At 36.7% G+C, this 25,886-nt stretch overlaps 2 protein-coding genes across 3 annotated transcripts in view; one reads left to right on the top strand and one right to left on the bottom strand.

Annotated features, from left to right (window-relative positions):
* The window catches only part of LOC111803794 (transformation/transcription domain-associated protein-like), a 28,977-nt gene extending 6,000 nt beyond the window's left edge, over window positions 1-22,977 (bottom strand). The window contains exons 1-27 of one of the 2 annotated variants that reach the window (XM_023688349.1): window positions 22,616-22,977; window positions 21,545-22,263; window positions 20,776-20,901; window positions 20,590-20,675; window positions 20,392-20,500; window positions 19,015-19,110; window positions 18,859-18,921; window positions 18,703-18,762; window positions 18,529-18,597; window positions 17,519-17,600; window positions 17,155-17,207; window positions 16,975-17,073; window positions 15,657-16,889; window positions 12,379-13,386; window positions 11,978-12,313; window positions 10,356-10,614; window positions 9,587-9,809; window positions 9,080-9,464; window positions 8,312-8,461; window positions 7,949-8,170; window positions 7,659-7,880; window positions 4,815-5,468; window positions 4,084-4,344; window positions 3,656-4,003; window positions 2,259-2,671; window positions 1,759-2,188; window positions 268-1,566 (exon numbers count right to left, since the gene is read on the bottom strand). In XM_023688349.1, the coding sequence (XP_023544117.1) occupies window positions 268-1,566; window positions 1,759-2,188; window positions 2,259-2,671; window positions 3,656-4,003; window positions 4,084-4,344; window positions 4,815-5,468; window positions 7,659-7,880; window positions 7,949-8,170; window positions 8,312-8,461; window positions 9,080-9,464; window positions 9,587-9,809; window positions 10,356-10,614; window positions 11,978-12,313; window positions 12,379-13,386; window positions 15,657-16,889; window positions 16,975-17,073; window positions 17,155-17,207; window positions 17,519-17,600; window positions 18,529-18,597; window positions 18,703-18,762; window positions 18,859-18,921; window positions 19,015-19,110; window positions 20,392-20,500; window positions 20,590-20,675; window positions 20,776-20,901; window positions 21,545-22,263; window positions 22,616-22,673 (9,063 nt within the window). In that variant the 5' untranslated portion in view covers window positions 22,674-22,977. The remainder of the gene's footprint in view (window positions 1-267; window positions 1,567-1,758; window positions 2,189-2,258; window positions 2,672-3,655; window positions 4,004-4,083; window positions 4,345-4,814; window positions 5,469-7,658; window positions 7,881-7,948; window positions 8,171-8,311; window positions 8,462-9,079; window positions 9,465-9,586; window positions 9,810-10,355; window positions 10,615-11,977; window positions 12,314-12,378; window positions 13,387-15,656; window positions 16,890-16,974; window positions 17,074-17,154; window positions 17,208-17,518; window positions 17,601-18,528; window positions 18,598-18,702; window positions 18,763-18,858; window positions 18,922-19,014; window positions 19,111-20,391; window positions 20,501-20,589; window positions 20,676-20,775; window positions 20,902-21,544; window positions 22,264-22,615) is intronic. The other variant, XM_023688350.1, reaches the window with a different exon arrangement.
* Window positions 22,978-24,514: 1,537 nt separating this feature from the next.
* On the top strand, window positions 24,515-25,886 carry LOC111804195 (WEB family protein At3g51220-like). Its single transcript, XM_023688916.1, has 2 exons — window positions 24,515-24,763; window positions 25,324-25,886. The coding sequence occupies exons 1-2, from the start codon at window positions 24,614-24,616 to the stop codon at window positions 25,795-25,797; spliced, it is 624 nt and encodes a 207-aa protein (XP_023544684.1). The 5' UTR covers window positions 24,515-24,613; the 3' UTR covers window positions 25,798-25,886.

Genomic DNA, 25,886 nt, shown 5'->3' with positions numbered 1-25,886 from the left:
TTGAACTAGTTTGGCGTGTAATCAATTGATGTAAGGTTACACGAACAACTAACCAAAAATCCAATCAGTAGTTGATATACATTATAGAAGATAACTAATAATAACAAGGTGATACGCAGATAACACTTGAAAAACAAATAACTCAACGACAGTTTAGAAGTCCTAAAATAGATGATATAAACATCTCAATAGAACATAGAACATAGATCGTAAACCAATACAAAATTTTCTCAAAGCTCATATGAAGTAGGAAATACTTAATAATACCTGCACTTCCATGGTTGAATGACCATACATGCTATCAAGTATTGATACACAAACATCGTAAAGTCCTTGTTTACGAGCAACATGAGCAAGCTTATTGACATTCCATGCTTTGTCACGAAAACCAAGGTGATGAAGTTGGGAATTTGTGTTTCCAAAATCCTTAAATGCATCAATTACAGCATTATACATCTCATTCCTCCATTGCAGTAAATCGCACCAAACAGTCATACTATCCCATTCATTTGGAATTCGCAGTCTCCAAGTCTCAAGGATATCCTTTAGATCTGCATAGAGATTTGAATGCACACCTCCAATAGAATTTCCAGAGAGTTTGTTTCCATTGGCTATGTCAACAAGAACTCTAGATGATTCCTGCACTTCAACTAGCTGCTGGAATTGTTGCAAAAGAGGAATTCTGGCATGAACTGACATTTCAGGTAATTGCCACCATTGTTCTAAAGCAAGATCAACTCCTTTTCCCACTATATTTTCTGCATCTGCTACACCATTTGTAGTCCTATCATGAAGAGCAAAATATGCTTGAATTAAACGAAGTTTTGGTGTTTCTTCAACTTGAGCTTTTGGTATAACATGCTCTTTCATGTATGCCCAATCAGGCACTTTCCATAGATTGTCAAGCAAGATTTCATAATTTTCAATGCTCTTCCCAAAGTCCACCAAAGCTTCCCATTGACTGAGTTGACTAGCACAAGAAAGCCACTGTTCTTCCCAAAGACACATCTCAGCCTTTGGAACAGTGTTATTATATGTACCTTGGGTTGCTTTAACCATTGATTGATAAAAAAGGCTTTGAGCACGCTGCCAGTAACCATGCTGAACTAGTGAAAGTCCAGCTTTAGTTTCTGCAGTGTTTGCCTTCCTCTTCCACAGTCCACACCTCATATCTTCTTCATTGAGTAAGCGGTATAGCTCAGCTAGAGACTCGGCACATTTTGTCTCATTCATGAACAACATAACATGACTTTCTAGAAGAGCCAGTGCTATATGCCATGCATTGTAAGTCTTGCCAATATATTTAATGAGCTCACTCGGCATCCGAGGCTGAGGATGACTCAGCTGGAGCCCTTCTAGAAGTGCCTGCACAACATTTGGTCTGCTTGCTTGCTGTTTCTTGTGATAATCCTTTGACAAGAGGCCAATCATTGGTTTGGCCAGTGCCACCTGCTCTTCCTTGTGTAGAGTTACCCAGACAATAGGGAAAACCAAAACCCATAGATGGTAGGCAACATTTGCGTCAGTATGGGCCAATTCTCTCAATGGAATTATAAGATCAGCCACCTACAGAGTAACAAGTGTTAAACTTCTCTGCATCAGAAAAGACTAGTCTACCAAAACTCTTCAAAACAACAACTGTAGTACCAGTTAAACAATTACAGTAACAATTGACTGGTAATATCTTTCATAAATAACCAGAGACAAAAACGAGGGATAGAATGCTAATAGTTCTTAATGAACAAGACATTCAGTTACCTGAAGTTTACTCATCCGATTTAAAAATTGTGCATGCTTAAGAACAAGGGAATCAAATGTTAAAGGGGCATCCTCGATGCCCTCTTGCGCATCCATAACCAAGTGCTGCACCGCAGAGGAATCTGCAACATGACCAGATACCAGAAGAGGTGGTAACTTCGCAGAGTTTGGGGCAAGGGTAATAGGCTTATCCTCAACTAAGACTGCCAAAAGGAGATCGAGGCCCTGTTTGAGCCAGAACACATCACTTAAAGCTTCCCAGTCCTGTATCTGGATGATGTATTGCAGCCTTGTAAACAATGTTTTCCCAAGAGATTCATGATACAGTGTGAAGAATTTCTTCCTAATTTCAGGATCTCTTGCCCTTAGACCCAGCATGAACTGACGTTCAACCTTCTGAAATACTTCTTGACGCAGAGACAAGGGATATCTAGAAAAAAAAAATCAGAGCGTTATAACTTTATTCAAGCTTATGGAAGTTTAAAAAAAAAAGCACTAACTTATTTGAATCAGCACAGATTTCATGAAGGAGCTGCAAATATTTTTTATCCCACTCTTCTGCAGCGCTGGAAGAGAAGTTTTGCTTATCCACTTGTGATAGCTTCTGAAGAAAAGAGACAATTTCCTTAGGAGCAAGAAAAGAACTGGAAGAGACAGATGTGCCCATTTTACTGAAGTCATCCTCAATCCACCCTTTTATCACGTCAAGTATGCAGAGCAGCACACTGGCATCAGTGCCTTTTTCTGACAACAGCGAATTCATGATTTGAGTTACCGAACGCTTGCACTCAGGAACAAGCATGACTCTATCATTAATGAGTTTCAAAACAGATTTCAAATTGGAGATGACTGTTCCGACATCAGCACTTTGACGAGAAGAAGTTACTGCAGAATCAGGATCCATCCTTTGACCCTGATGATAAGATGTTAAACTTTTCAATGTAACACATGATATCAATCGTATGTACTATAGAAATGAAGTTTACATTAAGGGTCTAAAGATAATTCGAGATATACAATCAAATACGTCTAATCATAAGCTCAACACATTTTAGAATTTGAAAAGAAATATCCCTATTTCACAAAAAGTATATGTAGAGGAATGATGACTACGAGAACCCCAGACAATAGAAGGGCTTTCCAACCAATAATTATAAAAGAACACGTTAATCATAAGAATAGAAGAAAACAATATTTCAGCAATACAAACCGAAAGTTAATGAACAGAGATCCAACATTATGGCATGTAATGATAATTTAAATTAAAATTCTGACTTCTACCAAAGAGATTCATTTTTTCCCCAACGCTAGAGATTTATTTCTGTACAACCTTTATTCACTTTTTACCCTTATCTTAATTGGCTAAAGTAAATAGGCCCCCTTTATCCAAAAGAGTCTTTCCACACAAACCTTAGGTTGAGTTCCTGGAAGTAATGTGTCAAGTGAGTTAAAAATATACGACTGGACAACATTCCCACTGAAGAAATTACGGAGGTTATCTTATTTCTCCCTATAACTTCAAACATCCCAAGAAAATCCAATGACCCTCTCCAACCATGCTTCTACAGCCTCAAAAATGGCAAAAGAAAAAGAAATCATGTTTGGCATGAGGAATGTATATTGTACAAAGTTCAAAATACGGCAGACACGATTAAAAAATTATTCTTTTGTTTCACTGAATTAATTAAAAAGAGACAAACACATGGTAATAGATTTATACAGTACCAGAACATTAATTGATTGTAATTTAGAATAGCAAACAAAAAAAAAAAAGGAAATCCAACAAACACCCAATTTAATGCTCCAAATGAGGCAACCTCAAGCATTAAGTAAACACATTCAATGTAGAAGATAACTAGGGTTTGTCAATAGAGAATGAAAAGTGATGATTTCATACTTGTCTCAAATGAGAACCTGCTGACATTCCCATATCTCGTGCTAGACGCTGAAGAATGCGGCCCAGGTTATATGGATCAATTAGGTTCTTCTGCACCTCTGTCAAAGTTTTAATTACTAACAGGACAAAGCTAATGGAAGAAGCAGTGTTATCCTCTGATGATGTTTGAGGGGCAGTTAAATTATTAATGTGATTTTTTATTAGCTCGTCAACTTTCTGATAAAGCAACTTCACATCTGGTGGTGTGGTGACACCTTCCAAAGGATAAGCCACGAATACCATCCTTAACAGGGAGCATAATGATTTTCCAGCATCTAACATCCTGTGCTTAAAACATGGCTCTAGAATCTGTCCAAGAAGATAAGAAACGTTATCTTAATTCAGTAGAAGTATATGCTATTATGATAATAAAAGACTCAGCAACATACTTGAGATATCTGATTGATATTGTTTCTGACGAACAGATGCGGCTGCTTCTCTAAAACTTTGTTCATTACATCCAAGCCCTGTGCAAGAGCAGTGGAAGGGTCCTTGGACTGAGATGGCTGGATGCTACTGAGCAATTTCTCCAGATAATTGAATTTGACATTAGCGTTTGGCCACACCTCCAAAGCCTGTGAGAGAAGCTCTAATGCTTGCTTGTACATGGCAGTTGCCTCCTTGTCCTTAGGCTCTATCACCAATGCAACCTTTATCCATAAAACGTTATGACTGTTAAAAAGCCTAATAAGACGAGATATCAATTCAAAACAATATCATGATGAACAACAAAGATGGCATTTCCACAATATTCTGCAAATTATATTGTTCTATTTCAGTTGTTTGGCATCTTTTACTTATATAAAATTCTATAGCAAAACAAATAGCGAATAGCTTGAAGAAGAAACAATAATAGTACCGGAATTAAGGAGAGCAACTAAACATTACCTTCCGGAAAGAAGAATCTGCCATACATGCACTCTAGGGAAAACAATGAAAAATAAAGTTCTTTTTAACTAAAAACAGGCTTTTCGTTCCGGTAATCCAAACTATCGAGGCATTACACATACAACCATTTTATGCAATGATGCAATGGAACTACATAACTACATTGACAATAATTAAAGCAGCACTGGTGAACTAATGATTCATGAAAGAACAAAATAAAATGTGCGCCTACCCTTATTAGAAAATTTATAATCATTTCCTCCATTGCAGCATTTGGTTTAAATTCTTCATCAGGTTGTGTGGCTGACCCAGGAGTCTCTACATTTGGCATTGATGATGCACCACCAGGAGACATGACACAAAGAGATGGAAGACCAGGTTCAACCTTGACCCGCTTGGTTGAATCTTCAGGGAATGTAGAACCATCAACCAAACGCTTGGGATCGGTACCAGGAGGACAGGAAGTTAATCCATCATTGCTGTGGCTAAGGGCATCACTTTCAGTTACATGCTTCATTTCATTTTGTCTTTGTCGTTCCCAACCAACCACCAATCCAGCAAGATCAATTGCAAGTCTCCTATTTTCTGCTGTAGTATTATAAGGCAAACCTAGACGACTCAGAGAATTCACCATCTGTGGAACAAATTGAGCTCTGCAACTGTAGAAGAGATCCGAATGTCGTACAATAAGTTGAAAAATATGAATCAAATTAGGAATTGAGTGGCCCTCCTCGACCAGTATTTTTTTGGTATATCTAATCCAAATTGGCATCCGAGAATCACCAAGCGGCAATCTTCGTGGAAGGGCTGGCATTAGTATATCAAGGGCCTGCTTGACCAACATTTTATTCTCTGGTTGACAAGTTCTAAGAAGTGCTACAAAAACCTGCACATCCACGTAAGAATTAGGATACTTTGACCAAGAACAATTCCATAATGACATTGTAGATATGGACTATGTATTCTGACATCCATTAGTCACAGGCACCAATACAGACGTCATTTGTGGTGACTTCAACAGCAGCACATTCCCCCATTGATCATCCATTTACCCAACAAGGTGCAAATAAAAAGCATAAAAGGTATTTTATGAAAACCTTAATAGAACAATTAAAATGAGCATATTAAAAGAGAGAATATATGCATATATATAGAACAAAACCAATCTTTCATTGAGAATAATGGAAAGAATACAAAACAAAAAGTCCACATGGATAAAAAAGCAGCCCACACCAAAGAAGCCAACTAACTATACAAAAGAGGCTCCAAGCCTCCAATCCATAATAATAAAACCTCAAGAGTAATTATAGAACTCATTAGAGACTGACAACCGAATAGAGGCATTAAAGGAGTTTTCTATCAAATCTGCTCTATTGTTTTCATTGGGAACGTTCCAATCACTCCTTAGCAAAGTACCCATTTGGATATTGAGGACTAAGATACCCATAAAAACCATGGTTCTTGTAACCATCCTTATTAGACGAGGCTTACACATGATACACCATATTCAGAAGAATGAATAGCTGGTCCTGATTTTGAATTGTGTTTAGTTGTCATGGTACACCATGATACACCATCCTTATTAGACGAGGCTTACACATGATACACCATACACATGATACGCCATAAAATCCATGTTTAGTTGTCATGGTGCTATCACTGTTACCATTCTCAACGGTTATCGGAAATGTTATTCAAAGGGTTTATAATGAATAGCTGGTCCTGATTTTGAATTCTGTTTTGAAAGTTACTTTGTGGTGTGTCACTGAAGTCAGAGGCTTCCACTTCATGGTCTTCAGTTTTCCATATAGTTTTATGTCAAACTCGGAGACAAACTTAAGAAATTTTTTAAATAGGGTAAGAGATTAATAAAAAAAATGTGGGATATTATTCATTTGGTCAATTCCTTATGTTTGCTATAGATATCAATTGGAGAACAGTCCTCAGGCTCCATTGGGTTCTCTTTTTTTTTTCCCCCTGCCCTGCATACTTTTTCATCTTATCGACTAAAAGTCTTTCTTCTAAGTAAAAAGATGACATATATTTAGAGGAATGACACATGATGGTTTGTGAAGGTCTGTGACTTTAGCAAAATGCAAGATGAATCTAAAATGTCAATGACCGACTGAAATATTATATAATAATCAGGAAATTATCAATACTGTAAAGGGTTATTCAATAGTATAAAACATGTTGCATTGGAGCAAGATGTCATTAAAAACAAGGTTGGGAAGGGATCTGATAGAATCTAAAACAGAACATGAGAGTTCCAAGATAAACCAAGTATTCAAGGTACTTGAAAACGTCCTCTTTCTTGAGTATACTAACTCGAGCCTAAAAGCATCTAAACAATTCTTTAACTTCCTCATTTCCTCCTTCCTCTATTTACAACCAAGTACCACAACAACCTCCCTAACTAATTACTAATATATCCTTAATACTTTAGTAATATCATAATAGTATAGTCTAGTAACATAGTAGTATTCCAGGGTCATCACTCTAATTTATATACTGCCCAGCTTTCAAATGGTCTCTTCCAACTAAGGCACTTCCTAAAACCAAGTCTGAAGATCTAAAGTTCAAGCTTTCCTTGCTCATATATACGCAAGCCTGAAGGGGCAATGAAATATACTCGAGTGCAGAGACAGTGTGCAGGGAGAGAGAAGGGTAGAGGAGAATAACTATTATTTCTGAATGTCAAATCAGGAATAACATGTAAGTTAAAATATTTTGTACACCACATCAGCATACAAAATTGCACGACCTAACTACCAATACTGCAGCTGGCAGAAAAGGTTTCATTGGACCAAATTGAAATATAGAAAACTTGAGTTAAATTGTGACTTTTAAAACTCGAGGATTAAAGGGTAGTTTTCCTTGATACTTAATATCGCTGTTTTCCTTAATATTAAAACTGAAATCTTTCCTTGTTTCTTTAAAATTTCCCTATACAACTTTTAATTAAGTTTCCTTTTTCCAGCTTCCTGTCAAGTCAAGCTTTTTCCTACTAGGGTCATAGGATTTCTGCAAAAGATGTATGAAAAACCAACCATCTCTAAAATATATAATGCAATACCTGAAGGATAATTTTTTCAGGTGCTTGATAGGCCTCCAAGAAATGGCAGACATTCACAAATGCCCATTGCTTACTGGCACTGTCTTCCCTTTTTAGATGGTTCCAACCAAACTTGATTAATTCTTTCCTATGATGTACCAGGTCACTCTGAAGATACTTGAGAAGTAAGGTTGCAAGCTGTAAAAGTTCCACTCTCAAAGGTTCATCGTACTCAGCAGTCACCTAGACAGGAAGTTCAGACGAGTAAGAAAACTAAGGGAAACGAACACAACAATAAATAGCAAAATTACCTCTTCTGGAGGATCAAGAAGTTTATCGACAATTGTTTTAATAATAGCTTGATCTACAACCTCCCAACTTTGTCCATTCTGGAAGGCATGAGCAAGCATAGGAAGAATAAGCATTTGCATTACAACCACTAAATGATCGTGCCCAAGCTGTTTTGATTGAAACAGGTTTAAAAAATGTAAGAGGAGGGCTTTCTTCATGTTCGGTGGATATCCTTCAGCAACCTAAGAGACAGAATAATCATTGCATGTATCAACTATTTATATATTTAAAAGACTGCAAATATCTATTTTTATATGACTGCAAATATGAGGGGGACAGAAAGAATAGAAATGTTCACAAAAAGAATTTGAGAAGCAGATTACCTCAATAATATAAAATTCCTTCAGAAATGTATAGTCAATTCGAGTGTGAAACAAAAAGATGGAAAGAATGTCAAAGAGCACATTCACTTCTGCTTTTTCATGCCGCAGATAATTCAGGAAGCATTTTACCAGCCACTTGCTTTCTTTCACCTACATTATAATGTTCCAAGCTTTTAAGAAAATCAGCCGTAAAAAAATCAAATATAAATTGTACATCTTGCTTAATAATTGATGAAGCATCTTCCTATCAACTAGACCCAAGAGGGGGGGAAATAGAAGAAGAAAATCATGTGTTGAGATTGATGGAACAAATTCTAAATAGAGGGAAGAAATGGAAGAGGAAAATGAAGAAATTAAATTGAAAGGATTAATGAAGCAGAAGCAGGTCCATCTAAACACTAGGAAAAATATTGCTAATGACACTACTTTCAAATGGATTAATGAGTAAACTTTTTATAGCCAAATGGACCAAAAAAATCAAAATATTCAAAGGGTATTGCTAAATCAAATAGTAACACATGAGCTACACGCAATCAAGATCTTTACAGACAGAGACATCTGTGAGATGTAAATGAAAGAAAATAAGGTTAGGAACTACCAATCCTGAGTGTAAGTGTAATGAATCATTCTAAACCAACAACCAAGATATAGATCCACAGCTTAAAAGTAATGTAACTTCCAAAAAGTAAAAATAATGAAAACAGGTAAGCAATAATTACTTCCATAAATTAAGACCTCCATCGGACATATAGTAATTAATAATCTTACTTGCACTAGATTTAGCTCTTGCTCATTGTGCAGTCGAGCTATTCTAGCAGGTGACTTCCAAACAGCTACCAGAGTATCAAAAACTACACGATTGCTCTGTAGCCAACCAGGCATCAATTTCACCAAAGTTTTAACAAGTGCAAGGCCACGAAAATAAGCATCAGAAACCACACTTGAGGGTGCAGATGGTGTATCAGAGACATCAGGAGTTACAAGGCCTTCATCACCTGATAAAGGAGCAGGAGGGGTAGATGAACCTGGAGTTAAAGCAGCTTCAGATTTAGGTACAAATTCAGGAAAGGCACTAGCAAGTATCTTTTGTGGAGATTTTGCAAGTTCTTCTCTTAGAGGCTGGCCAGCATCTGATCGGATAATATACATAAACCTGTGAGCATAACTAAAATCAGAACAAGCAAATAGTGACAAGATTATTGCATTTTTAGTAAGGTTTTCTATGATTGTCAGTTGCTAGGAACTCCACAAACAAACCAACATCCAAAACCATACCGTCTGAAGTATTTTGGTTCACTAAGTCGAGCAAGGAAGTAGTCGACAGCAAGCGGTGCATATCGGTTCAAAAATTTAATTAGTGGAATGCGGTAAGGACTGTTAACTTCACTATACACTTGTCCCGGGGGAAGAGCTCCTTCCAAACCAATTGTCAATGTAACTAGTTCGTCAAGAAACTTGGATGCAGCCATGGGAAGCAGATGAAAAAGTTCAATGATAGCTGAAAGGAAGAAAAGGCAAACATTAGTTATCAGTGTCCTATGCTAGGGGAAGTAAATATTTAAGTAACTCCAGAAGACACAAGTAAGACCTACGGGGAAATTCAGTTTTTACCCTTGCATTTTTCTTGGGGTCAATTTTAACCATAAAGTTTTAATTTATCAAATTAAATCGTGAACTATATGAGTGGTAAAATTAATACTTCCATTAGTTGACTTTTCATGTCCTTGTCTTTTCTTTTACTTGATTTGTACCTAGTTGTTGGCCTTCTCGTGGCTAGACGGGGGAATTTTTGCTTTAGTTTTTTATTCCACTGGATGCTTCTTAATTGGGATTGAACATTTTGGAATAAAATTTGAACACTTCTTATCGGCTTGATTTTGTGTCTGAGTTTGGGCACTGATATTGTTGGATTTGAGCATTTTTATTTTGTAGGTTGAATTTTTTGTAATTTTTTGGTGGATTCATCGACAATTTAAAAAAAAATGAAGACGTATTAGTTCAATCTATCCAAGAAGTATAAGGCATTTTTCCCTAAAAAGTTTACCTGCTGCAATTTTTGGTTCTTCACCTGCCTTCCATGCTTTCTGACTTTGAGCAAGCTTTTCAGGCTCCAACCATTTCTTGAGGTGATCTAACAGTTTACCTCCCAGAGTAACGTTAAACCAACTGGCCAAAAGTTCAAGAAGTCGACCCAGACCTTGAAGAAGAGGCATGCTAAGGTTTTTGGTGTGTGCCAAATTCACCAGAATAGGTCTAAGGCTACCTTGCAGCAGATCTCTGGGCATCCTTTGCTGATTAATAACCTGAACAGAAACAAAGGGCAAATCCTAAAATAATTATGCACACTAAACCAAAACCTATTAAAAATATTAGATAAACATGGGTTCCATCTCAAAACCAATTGACTATAAGAGGAGTAACCCATCTTATAAAGATTGTGAGATCATTCATCTTTTTAATGTGGGATTCTCAGTATGCCCCATCAATATGGTGCGTTGTTTTTGTTCATCACTCATGGTTCGGATCCCAATTTTAGACCTCAAGGGCTTTTATACCATATTAGATAAACATTGGGTTCCATCTCAAAACCAATTGGCAATAAGAGAAGTAACTCATACATCTTATAAAGATTGTCAAGTCTCTTTATCTTTCCAAAGTGGGATCCTCACCAAAAATAAATAAATAAATAACACCTCATAACGTCTAACAAAAAAACCATTCTGTACCACTAACATCCATTCACATATTCATTTTTTTATCAATGGCTGTCTAAGTCACAAACTTGTATATACTGCAATTAAGCTCCCAAGAATGCAATCTAACCCAACAGCATAGCATTAAAACAATTTAATTAATATAAAATAAAAACAAATTTTATAAAAATAATTGTTAAATTACATAAAATACCCTTGAACTTTCATATAAGTTTCAATTACCCCTAGACTTTAAAAAAGTTCATTTTAACCCTTCAACTATGAAATCATTCTAAAAAATATCAGGAAGACTTTGTGATTAAGATGATGAATGAAAATTGCTGTAACAACTAAGGTGTAAAAATCAAAACATGTGCCTAACACCATCTACAATATTATTCATATATATTGACATGATAACTCGGTTGAAAAATTACCTTGGGAAATGATGTTGTAAATGTGACAACAATATCTTTTAAGTTGAAATTAATGGCAATAACAATATAATCTTCTACATAGTTGAAACTGAGTTGTAAAGGATGCTAATGATGTTTTCCAACTTTTACAACCAATTGTCGCGTTAATTTAGGTCGTTTCATTTTAATGGAAAAGAAAATTCCAAATGTACTTTTTGAAATAATTTCAAGTTTAAGAGTTGAAATGAAACATATAAAAGTCTAGAAATATAATTGAAACCTACTCCAAAGTTCAAAAGTATTTGTATAATTTAACCAAAAACAAATAATTATTCAACAAAATTCCTCAATTAATAATCAATACTTGACAAAATATTTTAAATAAATAATAAAAAGGGATTTAACCATAAGCATATCATTACTAGGCCAGATATGAATAAGTGAATTCTTACCTAACATTGAGATCAGATTTCATTTGTATTTATTGAACATACCAATACGTTCTAATGATAACAGAAAACAAAAATATTGACAATAAAACAAGTGAAAAACAAAACCTGTCTTAACCCCTCCTTTGCAACAGCAACCACTTCTGGAGACCGACATGTCAATGACTTGAAAAACATTGAGATGATCTTGGCACGCAATTCAGAATGACTGGGAGTTTTAAAATCCGCCCATGCCATGGTGGTACACAATAACTCAATGCAAGCTGTTCGGAGCTTGTTCAATGATGTGGCTATTTTTGGGTTCATAAACTTTACAACCCATACAGTTTCATCCGCCTCAGCTATTTGCAAAGCTTCTTGCAGAAAATTAACCAACTCCTGAGTCAGCTTTAAAAGAGGCGGCCTTAGTGCCAAGCAGAAATTCAAGGCTGTGACAGTTCCAACCTGTAGATAAGAGCAAGTTAACATAGAAACAAAGAAAACTATTTAAATAAAAAGCAATTCAAGACCTGTTGATCAATAGTCTTCAACCGAAGTGGTCGCAATAAGAGAGGCTGAAGCAAAGGTTGATACAGAGGTTCAAGCAACTCAGACACCTCACTGCCAGTCCGACTGGCCAAAAGAGCTAAGCATGACTGCACATTCTTTCTCACAATAGTTGAAGAATTGGGATTAAACAACTCAGAAGCAAGAACATCTACTACTGCTTGAAAGCTTTGTCTGCGTGGCTCACTGTTTGCTTCATCGACATTATTCACAACACGAAGAACATGATTAAGTACTTGACTAGTCTCCTCTTGCTCCTTATTAGCATAAATGGGTAGCCGTTTCAGAACGTATACCAGGCCTCGTACAATCTTCACTTGAAAATGGCAAAGAGTTTCAACAGTAACCTTCCCAACTAAAGCACCAAGTCCCATAACACCACCCATTTGGGCTTGCCATGTACAACCATAACAACAATGCAAAAGCCGTGGCAAAAGTTGCTCAAAAACTGGAATACGGACACTTGGAGGTGGCGAATATACAGGGCTCATGGGACTGGAAACACTCATTGGACTGCCAGACCCTCTCGTCATCATTACATCCGTTTGTTTACCACGACCAAGGAAAAGAAGCATTTCAGAGAACAAATTAAGAGCATTCAGAGCAGCTTTTGCATGGAACCTGTTTTCATCTGCCAGCACCTCAACCAAAGCATCCAGAAAAGTGAGAGGGTCTAACTCTTTGAGGTTACAACAGGCACTACTTTTTAATCTGGAATTGGCATTAACATTTGAAGGAAGCAAAGTACTCCCAAGTGAGGCAGATGCAACTGGAGGATTATTTAGAGAAGAATCAATATGGAACAGAATAGCAAAATGGCGGCATACATTAAGAACAAAATCATCCTTTGGTTCATTAAGATCCTCCTCTGAACCAGCAGCAATAATGGTCATCAATAGAAGTTTGAAAACAGATTTCTCAGCCATAAGTTGGGTTTTAGTCTTTACACCCAAATCAGCCTGCAAAAATTCCTTCTCATTAGAGAAGTGGCAGATATTACAGTAATTGGCTATAGGAATGCATTACCATCTAGGTAGAATAAGTAATGTGACAAAATGAAAGAAAAAAAATGATGAAGAATAATATCAATATTACCAACCAGAAAGATATCAAATTAAAACCAGACACCATCGTTATTTCAAATAAGATAATGGATAGGATCAGGAGGCGTCCATTAGCATTCAACTAAAACACACACATCCATACTACAGGAGGGAGAATGTACAACCAGCAGAGACCTCTACAACAAGAAGACTGGAAAAGAAATAATCACAAAGTTTTTTAGCAAGTGACCGCCAATAAAAGACATAAAACCACACCAAATGTCAAATTTCACTCAACTCTCCTCCTTAAAAAACTGTCCTATTTCTTTCTATCCAAATCTCCCACAAAACAGGTACATAACCAAAATAGAGAATAACTGCCAAGCTTGAGACTAATACTTCAGCCAAGATCAGATCGTAACATGGAAAGGACTACAAAGCACTCCCCAATCTACATAGTTAAAATGCAATCGTTAAATCGACAGGTAACTCTTTTCCCGTTAGTACAATCCCAAATTTGCTAAATTGTAGTGCTGCTATTGAAGTTTAGAAGAACCTTTGTGGTTTCATCCCAGCTTCAATTGAAACCACTGATCATAAAAGGGAAAAATCTTTCCTTAGATTTGGGGGTACCGCTTCATTTGATTTTTCTTATGCCTTAATGTCTTCTAAGAGCACTTAAAATCTAAAAGACTCGCCANCCCCCCCCCCCCCCCCACACCCTAACTCCCTCTATTTATAACCAAGACTTCCTAGCTAATTACCACTATGCCCTGACTAATATCCTACTAATATTACCCATATATCCCCACAAAGAATTATGCCAAAATGTGCACAATCCAGCGGAAATTGGCATGGCTCATTTCCTTAAGATCAGAAATTCATATCGAATCCCCATACCCCCACGTATTGTACTCAAAATATATATACTCCCATAAGCAGTATCACTTTCAAATCAGGTCACAGAACTGTACAGAACCTCTGTTCCCGGCCACAGAGAATATAAACAGAATCTGTAGAAGTGTTGAGAAGGATCAAGCCTTCATTGTCTCGGATGGCATTGGCTGAGCACTGGTGTGATACCTCCTCTTGCAGTCCTCAACTCGTATAACTCCTTCATAGATTGTTTATGGTCAGATTACCACCTCCTTTATTACTTCTATGGCAGTCCTTATTAACCAATCTCCTCCTTTGATGAATTTTGGGTGAACGTGGAGCTATTTTGGATAACAAAGGACAAACCCACTGCCACTGGTAAATGGAGAAAGAACACTTCCAAGGAACTTGGTTTAGTTTGCCAGAAGTTCCATCCTTAACCATAGCATTCTTTACTTGGTATGGGATGGGCGTCTCTATTAAAATTACCATACCCGCTGTTATCTCTCCTATTTTCTATGTTCAGTAGTTGAGATTAAATACTTTTTTTATGCGAGTATTTGGACCAATTTACACTTGCCCCAGTAACGGCTAGGCCAACTCAGTGGTTGAAGGTCAATTAACTCCATCAGTTCCATACTGCCACCATAACTTCAGATTTTTAATTCCAAGTATTCCTCAGAAAGCCTAGTTGGAAGTGTGTCCTCCATTGACAAAAGCCCGAAAGCCCTTGATAGACATAAGTCCTTATCAAACAATGAAAACAATCATAAGCATCTGAGGGTACTAGTCAGGCAGGATAACATCTAATCTCCACAAACAGCAAAGCCCGAAATCTCCAAAACATCTAAATGCTTATATTGCACAACATTTGGAACCAAGTAATTGTAAATAATGTGTTTGTAACAATAAATTCAAAAGGACGGCAAAGAATATCAGAACAAATGAGCAACAGAGTATCGGTTCTTTAGCACATTGGTAATGCATTTATAAATTTGAGATATAGTCCACAGGAAACAAAAAGGCTTTGCATCAAAAAGCAGAAGACTATCATGTTAGAGAGTATAAAAGAAACACAATCTAATTTATTTTGGACCAGAAATGAGACTTTCCATTGAATAAATGAAAAAAGTACTATTACTCAAAGGATACAAACTCCACAAGAGAGTGAATAAGTATAGTTACAACAGAAGTAATAAATAAATAAATAAATAAAAAGCAATCCAGTTACTACATATATCATAAGATGAAAAATCAGCATAAGATTTAGAAAAAGAGCACCAATATGAAGCAAGAAGCAACACAATCTAATCAAAGCTAACCTTTGCCTCTGAAGTCTCAGACTTCCGCCAAGAGGAATCAACAGAAGAGACTAGCAAAGTTGACAATTGTCGGGGTGTATAGCCATCATCAGCCACAATTCCAGGCAAATTAAGCTGAGAAGACAAGCAGACACGAAGAAATTTCAAAGCTTGCTTTCTGTAGAAAGAATCAACACCACCAGTTTTATTCATTACAGCTGATACAGCAAGATTAATGCATCTATCCAGTGGCACCAAAAAGGGAGTAGCTGGCTCGAAGGTAAGAATTAAACGAAGCCCATGTTCCGGGTTCTCCTTGCATTCCAGTGCAAGTGGCTCTTTGAGAAAGCGTCTATTACGACCACCTAACTTTCCGAGAACCTGCAATGCTTTTGCACCCCAAGAATAGGGCATTGGCCTCAAATGAGACCATAAGGCCAAAATCACTTCAGACATCACACTAGCCATACTAGGTTCCAGGAAATCAGGGTTTAAACTATCAACCCAGAACTCAAGGGTTCGTAAACCCAGACCAACTAAGTCATCGCTTCCTTTAAGACATAAAACAAGAGGCTTCATTAAACGGGGAAGGTGAGGCAATAATGAGCTTAAGCGAGCAGGCAATGTGAGGCATAATTCCAATAACAGATCCCTCATATCTTCCCCAGTTGGACCATCAAGCATGATCAGTAACATGTTAAGGCAAGGTTGAAGCAAAGGAATCAGATCACGAAGTAAAAGTTCAAATTTACACCCTGCTAATGCCCGAAACATTATGCGAAGAAGTTGCATGTACCCAAGAGGTCTTTCAACTTCAGTAGCACTTTTTACGCAAACTTCCATTATGACAGTCACATGAGGCTGTAAAATACGCTCAAAATCTGAAGGTGCTTTAGAAACAGCACCAAATACAAAGCGAAAGAGATGCAAGACCAATTTTGCACCTGGTGAATCTGGGTGCTTCAAAACATCAAGCTTGCTGCTGACAAGAAAATTAACCAAAACATCCGCAAAAGGCCTATATACTTTAGGCGTTTGCAAAAATGTTGAAAACAGATGGACAAGCTGTGTGTTGGAGATCATGCAGTCAAAAAGTTCAGGCATGCACAACGAAAACATATCCATCAGATCCCGAGGTTCCATAACAGTAAGTATCTGGGAGAACAGATGAAGCATTTCTACTTCTTCATCCTTTTCCTTGAAAAGTGTTAAGCAATGAACACCACTTTTCAGAACACCAGAGGCTTTACACACCTACCAGACCAAAGCTATGGTTAGATTTTAATCACACCAACAAAATAACACACAAGCACATTAACCATCACCGATTGTATTATACCTCATCCTCTCTCATTCCCTTGAATGCTTGAGGTGTTGCCAAATTTGATGATGGTGTAACAAGCATCTGTGGATGTGTACCATTTGGAGAAGGAGAAACCTGAACCATAGATCAACAAATTACATTACATAACCAAAAATAGCCAAAATGAAACTATCATATCTAGTATTAATGATATACCTGAGATCGGGGTAAATGTGCATGAGTGATACTCCAAATGATAGTCTTCATTCCTAATCAAAAACAGAGCCAAAATTAAAACTTGTCCTTATAACAGAGTATGCTGTTCGAAATTGAAAATACGAAACATAATTTTATTGAATTGGATCAATACTTCCAATTGAAGGAATAAGGGATCCATGGATAAAGGTGGAATTTTTTCTAATCATAACTAAATCTTCAATTTTTTCTTTGTATAAGGGAGATTGAAGCAAAACAAAATAGAAGAACATGAAAGGTGAAAGTGTGCTATCTAAGGAACACAGAAATCAGCCCCTCAACATACTGAATTCAAACAAAATGATCACAAAAGAGAACTTATTACCCATGATTAACGTCTTAATCAAATGCTTACAGTCATTGACTTCCTTAGAATGTTCCACAGGAACCTGCAAATTTAACACTGCCTGCAAGAATATGGAAGACAACGGGTCAAATAATATGCAGCAGAGTGCTGGAGAAACTATAAGGGCATATCAATCATAAAGCTTAATAACATTTCCAAAAGTTTGTAGACGAAAGAAGTTAACTCGGTAATATAACCAACACCATTTATATAGTTAGTTACATTTATTAGGTTATTACAAACTTCCCTCTGCATTTTTAACCATTGAGCTGAACATCAACAACCAGCATTCATTTTACGTCTTTGAGAAGTTATATTGAAACATTTTTCATTACAAACAAGATAACAATATGACCTCTTAGACCGATAACCAAATAGCAATGGACTCCTTAAACCTTCAATAGTCACAACCGTTGAATGAAATTCAATTTCTTTTCTTCTTTTTTCTGGCCCTGCTATATTCGGTTTCAAAGAGATTCTGTTATTGGGTACTTATCTTTCTAGTGGACCCAAAACCAAAAGTGGTAGTTCTAATTCAATCATGTTGCCATTATATGGAATTGAGTTCTACTATGTCATTTTCATTCACTTATCTTTTATCCTCCTTATTCCTTATTTCATTACATGGAATCTAACCACAAAAAAAAAAAATAAATAAATAAATAAATAAATAAAAATTGATGAAATTGTCTCTTATCAAAAAAAAAAAATTCTCTTCCATCATTCCTCTAGTCCATATGTTCGATCGTTCAGCTCATGTTTCCATTCCATCGACCGGTCTATTAAATAAATACATATTTATTGGCCTTCATTTTAAGTAGGACTAAGTCCCTACTTTCTCATGGGAAAAATACGAATTATGAGCATTTTCTAGTAATAATGATACAAAATAAAAATTAAAGAAAATAGTTATGATGCTCAAAACAATCACGGCCATGAATATATATGTGTGTGCATATATAAAAAATAAGTTAGTGCGTAAAATCAACCTGCACAGGGAGCTCAAGCTTGGACCTCAAGTTTGCACGATCTTTTCCTTCCTCACCTTCCTCCAACAACTGTAAAATATGAGGGGAAAAACTCAATATGGACATTTGAAACGAAAAACACAGATTAACCTTTTTTCAGGTTGGGGGCATATGTCGATATGGAAATTGCAGTACCTGAGGTATAGTATGTTTGAATGCACTAAATTTCCCAACAAAAGCATCCAAAATACGCCCCTGTACAAGAGAGGATTATAATGTTAAACATAAAATTCACTGCTTGTGATTTTGCTAATTGAAAATGTAATCAACAAACATATGGTTATGCCAGACCAAGAGAGTTCGTGATTCATCCATAGATGTTTGGTCAACACCCTTCTCAAAGATTGGCTCCACCTATATCCAACATCCATTTTATTCAAGCAGGCCAAACAATGGAAAATAGGAAGAAGTTCATAACATTGGAAGTAAAGCAGTTAGAAAAGGTACCAAGTTCAGCATCAACCGTGCACAAGTAGTATGAATGCTAAGTGATAGTGAGGCATCATGCATGTTACTTGAGAATAAGTAGATAATCCGTGATAGCTGCAGCCATCACACAGCATTTATCAGATGATGAAGCATAACAGAGTTCTGTAGAAACTGAGTTAACTTGGGACAACGAGATTATAAAGAAACAAAATGTTCCATTAAAAATGTGAAAAGTAAAGCTATATACAATAGCCTCACTTTAAAAGAGAATTAGACAGACCCTAAAACCCAAAAAGGAAAAAAGATATATTAAAACAAATATCAGTTGAAAACTTTGACAAGCATGAAGCCTCGAAAATGGATGAAGAACAAAATTTCCTTCAAGAAGCCCGTCTGACTTTGAAAACCCATAGCAACTTCTTCTGGCCAATCCTCAGGGAAGCGTTAACAAATGTGACCTATATCCATTCTTTGCTTTGTAGAATTTACTTAATAGCACCAAAACTTCCATAGGAAGAGCTATTGATTCCAACCTTTAAACAAGAGGTGCAGGCGCAGAAAACTGCAAGTCTTCAAAAAAAATACAAAAACAAAAGCCCAACCATAATTCCCAAACCCTGTTTAGTCTCGGAAGCACACTTCTCTGATCAAAAACTTCATTTTCTTCCCAATAATAGACAGCAAACCGAGAATGATGTATCTAAAAACTACCAGCTTCAAAAACAAATGAGAGAGGAGCTAAGGAAAACCTGAAAACACCTTAGGCAGCTGGGCACTCATGCTCCAATAAGAATACAAAGCTCCACAACAGAAGGAAAAAGAAACTCCAACAAAATGTCAAACCAGACCAACACGGTAATTCCATTTATAGACCCTTAAACGTCTTTTCATTCTGTTATCTCTTCTTTCACCTCATCAAACAACCTTTTTAAACTAATGATTCATCTTTCAACCAAAATTACTAAACAATTCACTTTCTGTTTGACTTTCTTTCCCTTTAGAATATTATTTTTTCAATTTTCTTGTTGCTAGAGATTGGCACCAGACTAATTCCAGATTTCTTCAAAAACTCTAAGCCGCAATTCCAATTTCCAAGCAACATCTTCAAGAGGTCAATCCAAATCTTCTGATGACATCGTTTGAAATGCAGGAGAGCAATATTACAAGTACAGTAGCATAATCTTACAGTGGGAAAGCATATAAATAACAAAAGGATAAACTTTGTTGTTTTCAAACTTCAGTTCACGACAAGACTGTCAAGAAAATTCATATGCAATATCATCCTAACAAAGAACTTCAGGAACCTCAGAAAATTTTAGGAACAATAGAATTAACAAATTAAACAAACTTATCACACTCAAGGATTATCACGGAAAATTGCACAAATAAAAATACCTGAGACAGGGAAAGATCCCCCCGGACATGATGCACAATTTCTGCCAGTAAACTATAGGCCAATGGTCTTAGTGTCTCATAGCATGCCCGACCAGCTCCGACTAGAACCCTGAAAATGCGGAAAGATGAGACCACAAAGTATTAGTACAAACAACGGCAAAGCTCTGCATTAGGATGTATACAGGTCAAACATATTACTTCTCTTCCAACAGTGTATCAATCAGTGGAAATAAACCCCTCTTATACTCTGTTCCAAGAACATGTTTCAGGGCTACTAATAATTCCTGCATTGAGCAACATAAAGATTAGTTCTCAGATTTTCCTTTCAACAAACCGACTAAGTTGGAAAAGTAACCCAGAATACAAAAGGACAAAAGTTCTCACCTTCCGTATTGACACAGAATCTGAACATGTAACCAGCAAATTTACAATACTCTTACAAATACTTTCTTCATGCGGCCTGATATAATCAGCAGAACTCCTCAACAGGTATGTTAAAAAAGAAACCGTCTGCAATCACAAAGGCATAAAATAAGTACATTTTTAATTTACTTCCTCATTGACTGCCGGGGCTAATGTGCAGCCTGATTGACTGCTGAAGTTAGAGGTCACTATACTACCTGTTGTATTCATACTTCATAGCGTGGCTTATGGTAAAAGACAGATATACATCTCTAGAAAAAAATTATTTAATGCAATTTCAATACAGAGTAAATCCCTAACAGTACCAGGCTTTATCTAATCATCAAAAGCATATAATATCCATTGCTGTCATACTTCATAAGAACGAAAGACCCTAATGATATTAACTCAAGCTCAACAAAACCAACGAGGAGATACACTCCCCTGACCCGTAAAGAGTACTTGAAGATGCTACCAACATGACATAAAGATGCACAAAAGGCATAGACGTATTATAAAACTGTGTGAATAATATAATGGGAAAAACTGAAAGAAAATTTAAAGGAACTCTCTAAAACAATCACAAGTAATGTACAAGGGGCTAATTATAAATTTTTACGGACATTTTGGATGTAAAACCTGTGAGAATAAAGAACAAAGTTACCGTTACAGAAATTCAAGAAATCATGTCTCGCCTTCCCCCACCAAAAATTTAAATAAATAATACGACAAGTATCCACATACAGCGTACCTTAACCTGCGCCCCCTTCAGTTCGATGAAATGAGTCTTCAAAGAGGGAGGAACCTTTTCAGGTCCTGGAACAGAAATAGCAGAAACCATCAGAGGCAACAAGAGAGGGATATTTGTTTGAACAAGCCGACTGTAAAGCTGGAAAAGAAACATGACGACCAGTGGACTCTCAGTTACTATCTTAAATGAACGGGTACTAGGATTAAGCTGCGCAGTCCCCGTGCATCCGGTAGTCAATGCCTGATCCGAAGAAGTGGATACATCCATGGGTTTTGTATCTTCGCCAACAGCAGCAGTATTTTCAAAAAAATGGTTCACGGTCAACTTAAAGTTCTGGTAAATTTTACACACGAAGTCCAGGAATGGCTGCACTTCATTTTCTAGAGTCGGTCTAAAATTTCTGAGAAGATCAAAGATTATGCGGATACAAATTAAGCCGTTCTCCTCATTATCTGTGGTGAGCACTTGCATAGCAACCTTTAACAGGTCCTGCACGAAGGGTCTTAAAACTTCACTATGAGGAAGCCGATTAAGGATCTCCACCACGATGTTCCGAAGTTTATGCTCATGATTGTCAGTAAATTGAGGCTTTGTAATTTTAAGTAGGATTACGGAGAACGCACGAAAGTAGCATTTCAGAAAATTTAAGTACTCAGGAGTGTGAGCAATCTCCAAGCTATCTCGAACCTCCGTTGCCATCTGAAGCCTCATCTGAATATCTGCTCGCAAACACATATTTCAGAACAAACAAAAAACGTACGGGTAAACCTAAGTATAGCTCAATCTGATCGCTGAAAACCGAATGGAAAACATGACAACAATATAGAAGCTGTGACCTTACGACTGAAAAAAGAAAAGTACAATTTAAGCACACTGCATACTCCATAGCTTAATTTAAGCGGACTTCGAAACCAAATGTTATGACAAATTAGATAAACGAGGTAGATAACTGCAACATTAAGCTCAAATAACCTAGCTCCACGGAACTAAACCCAGCAAAGCAAATATTTTCGAGCCCGAACGGAGAGAGAGAGAGAGAGAGAGAGAGAGAGAGAGAGAGAGAGAGAGTACTAAGTTCAGGCTCGACGAGGTGGCGAGAATGTTGCTCGAAGTTCTGAATGGGACTCATGGCGCCCTTGAAGTGACGATGAACGCAAAGAGAAGGAGCTCGGTGGTTGTAGTAACGTTAAACGACTAAATATTCAGAGCGTTAGGCAGTTCCAGCAGCTTCTTCTTCTTCTTCATGCTCGTACAGGCTTTGAAGCGCCTTCATCGACTAGTATACGAATAAACGAGAGAATCAAGCGACTCTGGTGCAAGAATTATGCAGTGTATACGATTCCCAGTCCGGTGCTTAGGGCTCAATGATCTTGTTCCGCAATATTGGCAACAATTCCCAGTCGAATTCCTGTTTCCCGGGTAGACTTCGATCCCTCCCGCTCCGAAATCAACCATCACTTAGAAAGAGAAACCCGCTACTCGTAGTCTTGGGCTGGACCGGCCTACGCTACTCGGCCCATTGCTAACATCGGCCTATTAGATTTTGCGTTAAAAAAAAAACAGGTTTTTTTTTTTTTTAACCTAATCTGACCTTTTTGACTCGAAGGAAAAGATAGAGTAAATTTTCATTTTTTAAATTAAATAAATGGAGAGAGAGAGGATAGATAATGTTAAAAAATGATTGGAGAGTCGTGTTCGTCTAACATAGTATCATAGCCATGCCCTAATGATATGTGGAAATCACTACAAGTGAGTAAGATTCGGATTATCTTGTTGATCAAATATCTCAAGGCAAGAACATTATTTGAGATTTGAATCATTCCACAAGCAAGATCGATCATGTCTAGCTTGAATGATTATTGTTGATCAAATATCTCAAGGCAATAACACTTGATTGAGATTCGAATCACTCCACATGCAAGATTGATCATGTCGAGCTTGAATGATTCTACATAGCAAACTAAATTACATAGAATTGCAAATAAACTTAGCTACTGGCTAAAAAAAAGCACAAATGCTCATTTTACTATATTTTCCAAGTTACTTACAAATACAACATGTATGTAGCCTTAAAATGAAACTATTAAATACATTCCAAGAGTTGTAACATTATTGCTTGATCATAATTAACCATATGTAATTGTAACATAAAGTAAATAAAAAATCTCAATTATAATCCACCCAAAATTTATAACATGAAACTTCATTATTCTTCAATGTGACATGAATTGAAATATCTTTTGATAATTTCAACAATATTTTATTCACAACTTCATTGAAGTATATTGTATAATTGATGTCTTTTGTTTCATATCACCTAACTTAGCCATGTCAACAGAATCCTCAAATTCCCACGTCCACTGATTTAGGGAATGATCATGGATTTATAATCAAATAATACCATCTCCATTGGTTTGAGGCATTTTGTGGAAACCCAAAGTAAAACCATGAGAGCTTATGCTCAAAGTGAACAACATGATACCATTGTTGAAAGTCGTGTTCGTCTAACAATGATAATTTGAAATATAAAAAATTAATGTGAATATATTAAGAAATTAATAAATCCTCTCTACTACCCCGTGGATTTGTTTTTTTTTTTTTTTTTAATATATTAATAAAAATAGTATTACTTATAAATTTATAAAAAAAAAAATTATTAATTAGTCAACATAGGACTCGTCCCCATCATCGAATCATAAGTCTTTGTTCTCTCGGATGACGTGGTGGAGTGGAGGGGAGGAAAGGTGGTGGAGAGACATGAGAGAGGAGAGGAGTCATAATCTGAAGACACAGCCCGCCAGAACTAACGGAATTAAGATGGGTTAACCACCCGGGTTGTCAACTTCAATCCAACAAAATTCCAGTGAAGTGGACGCGAAGTAAACCAAAAAAGGACTCCCTAATCAATTTCATTAACCTCCTCCATTTTCAGCCCACTCCAAACTCCAAACTCCAGCCCCTTTAAAACCCGCCACCCATCCCATCCATCTTTTCACACCTCCCCAACCGGATAACGTCTATTATAACTTTCCCACTCCCGGAGGTTTCAGCGGCGGCGCTGCAGCAACCATGGACGGAGAAGACGGTGGCGGGAGGCTGGTTGTGAGGGGAAGAGCTGAGATTGACACTAGAGCGCCGTTCAAGTCCGTTAAGGAGGCAGTCATGTTGTTCGGCGAACGAGTTCTGGTCGGAGAAATTTATGGCAACAAAATTAAAGAAGTACGTATTTTAATTTTCTTATATATATATATATATATATAAATATAATCTAATTTTTATGTATTTATGTCTATTTAATTTTTTAAAATATTTAATATATAAGTAATTAGCAATCTACAAATTCACAAAAAAAAAAAAAAAAAAAAAAAAAAAAAAAAAAAAAAAAAAAAAAAAAAAAAAANATATTAAAACTTTATGTTGGTTTTCGAGTTAAAAATAAAATCGAAAAACCATATTACACATGTGGATGTGCTTTTTTATAATTATTTTTTATTTTTTATTTTTATTTTTTGTGGTTAGGAACGTATATTTGAATTAATTATAATTAATGAGTTGAATTATGTTATATCTCCTTTGTTACTTCACTTTGAAGCTCATATTTATGTCCAACTCATCATTTATACCCAACCAATATGTAACTAATAAATTACCATCAAAATTGGGGTAATCAAAATGCGTTTGACTGACAGGTTAATTCAACACGGTTATAACAGTGTGACCGATGATTTTTACCACGTAAGATTAATATATGTTAAATAAAAAAATTATTATATTATCAGATGGCAGAATCCGGTGAGTCGCGGAGCAGAGTAGGAGCCTTAACGGCGGAGCTAGAAGGGGCAAAGGAAAGACTAGAGAAAGCCAAAGAAGAGAACGGGCTACTATCCTTCTGCCTCCAATCCCTCACAGACGAGCTCGACCGGACCAAACAAGAGCTCCATAAACTGAAAGCAACAGACCAACAAGAACCGCAGCTTTCACCGCCAACCACAATCCACCCCGACGTTGACGAAGATCTCAAATTCGTCGAGAATGAAAAGGAAAGCAGCAGCAATAATAACACACCCCAAGACAACAAGAGATGCGTGAAATTTGCAAGCCCTCCTGACTTGGACCGTGTCATCGTTTGTAAGGACAAATTGTTGGCCCATAAATCATCGCCCCCGGCTTCGGCTAAGACTCCCACAAGGTCGAAGAAGAAGAATTTGGTCCCTTTGGTTGGATGGCTTTTCGCTAAAAAGAAGGGATATTGATTATAAGGCCGGTTTTATAAACACCTAATATCATTTCAAAACCGACCATAATCTGGTTAAACGGAATAAATATCAATTTCATAGATGAA

The sequence above is a fragment of the Cucurbita pepo genome, chromosome LG10, assembly GCF_002806865.2.
Source record: "Cucurbita pepo subsp. pepo cultivar mu-cu-16 chromosome LG10, ASM280686v2, whole genome shotgun sequence".
NCBI classification, from domain to species: Eukaryota; Viridiplantae; Streptophyta; class Magnoliopsida; order Cucurbitales; family Cucurbitaceae; genus Cucurbita; species Cucurbita pepo.
The sequence above is the reverse complement of the archived record's forward strand: the minus strand, read 5'-3'. Positions and strand labels throughout refer to the sequence as shown.

What these genes read in the sequence shown, in the direction of transcription:
- LOC111804195 (XM_023688916.1), top strand. Translation starts at nt 24,614, where the DNA reads ATGGACGGAGAAGACGGTGGCGGGAGGCTGGTTGTGAGGGGAAGAGCT. An exon ending in ATGGCAACAAAATTAAAGAA is followed by an intron (nt 24,764 to 25,323) that starts GTACGTATTTTA and finishes TTATATTATCAG; the next exon opens with ATGGCAGAATCCGGTGAGTC.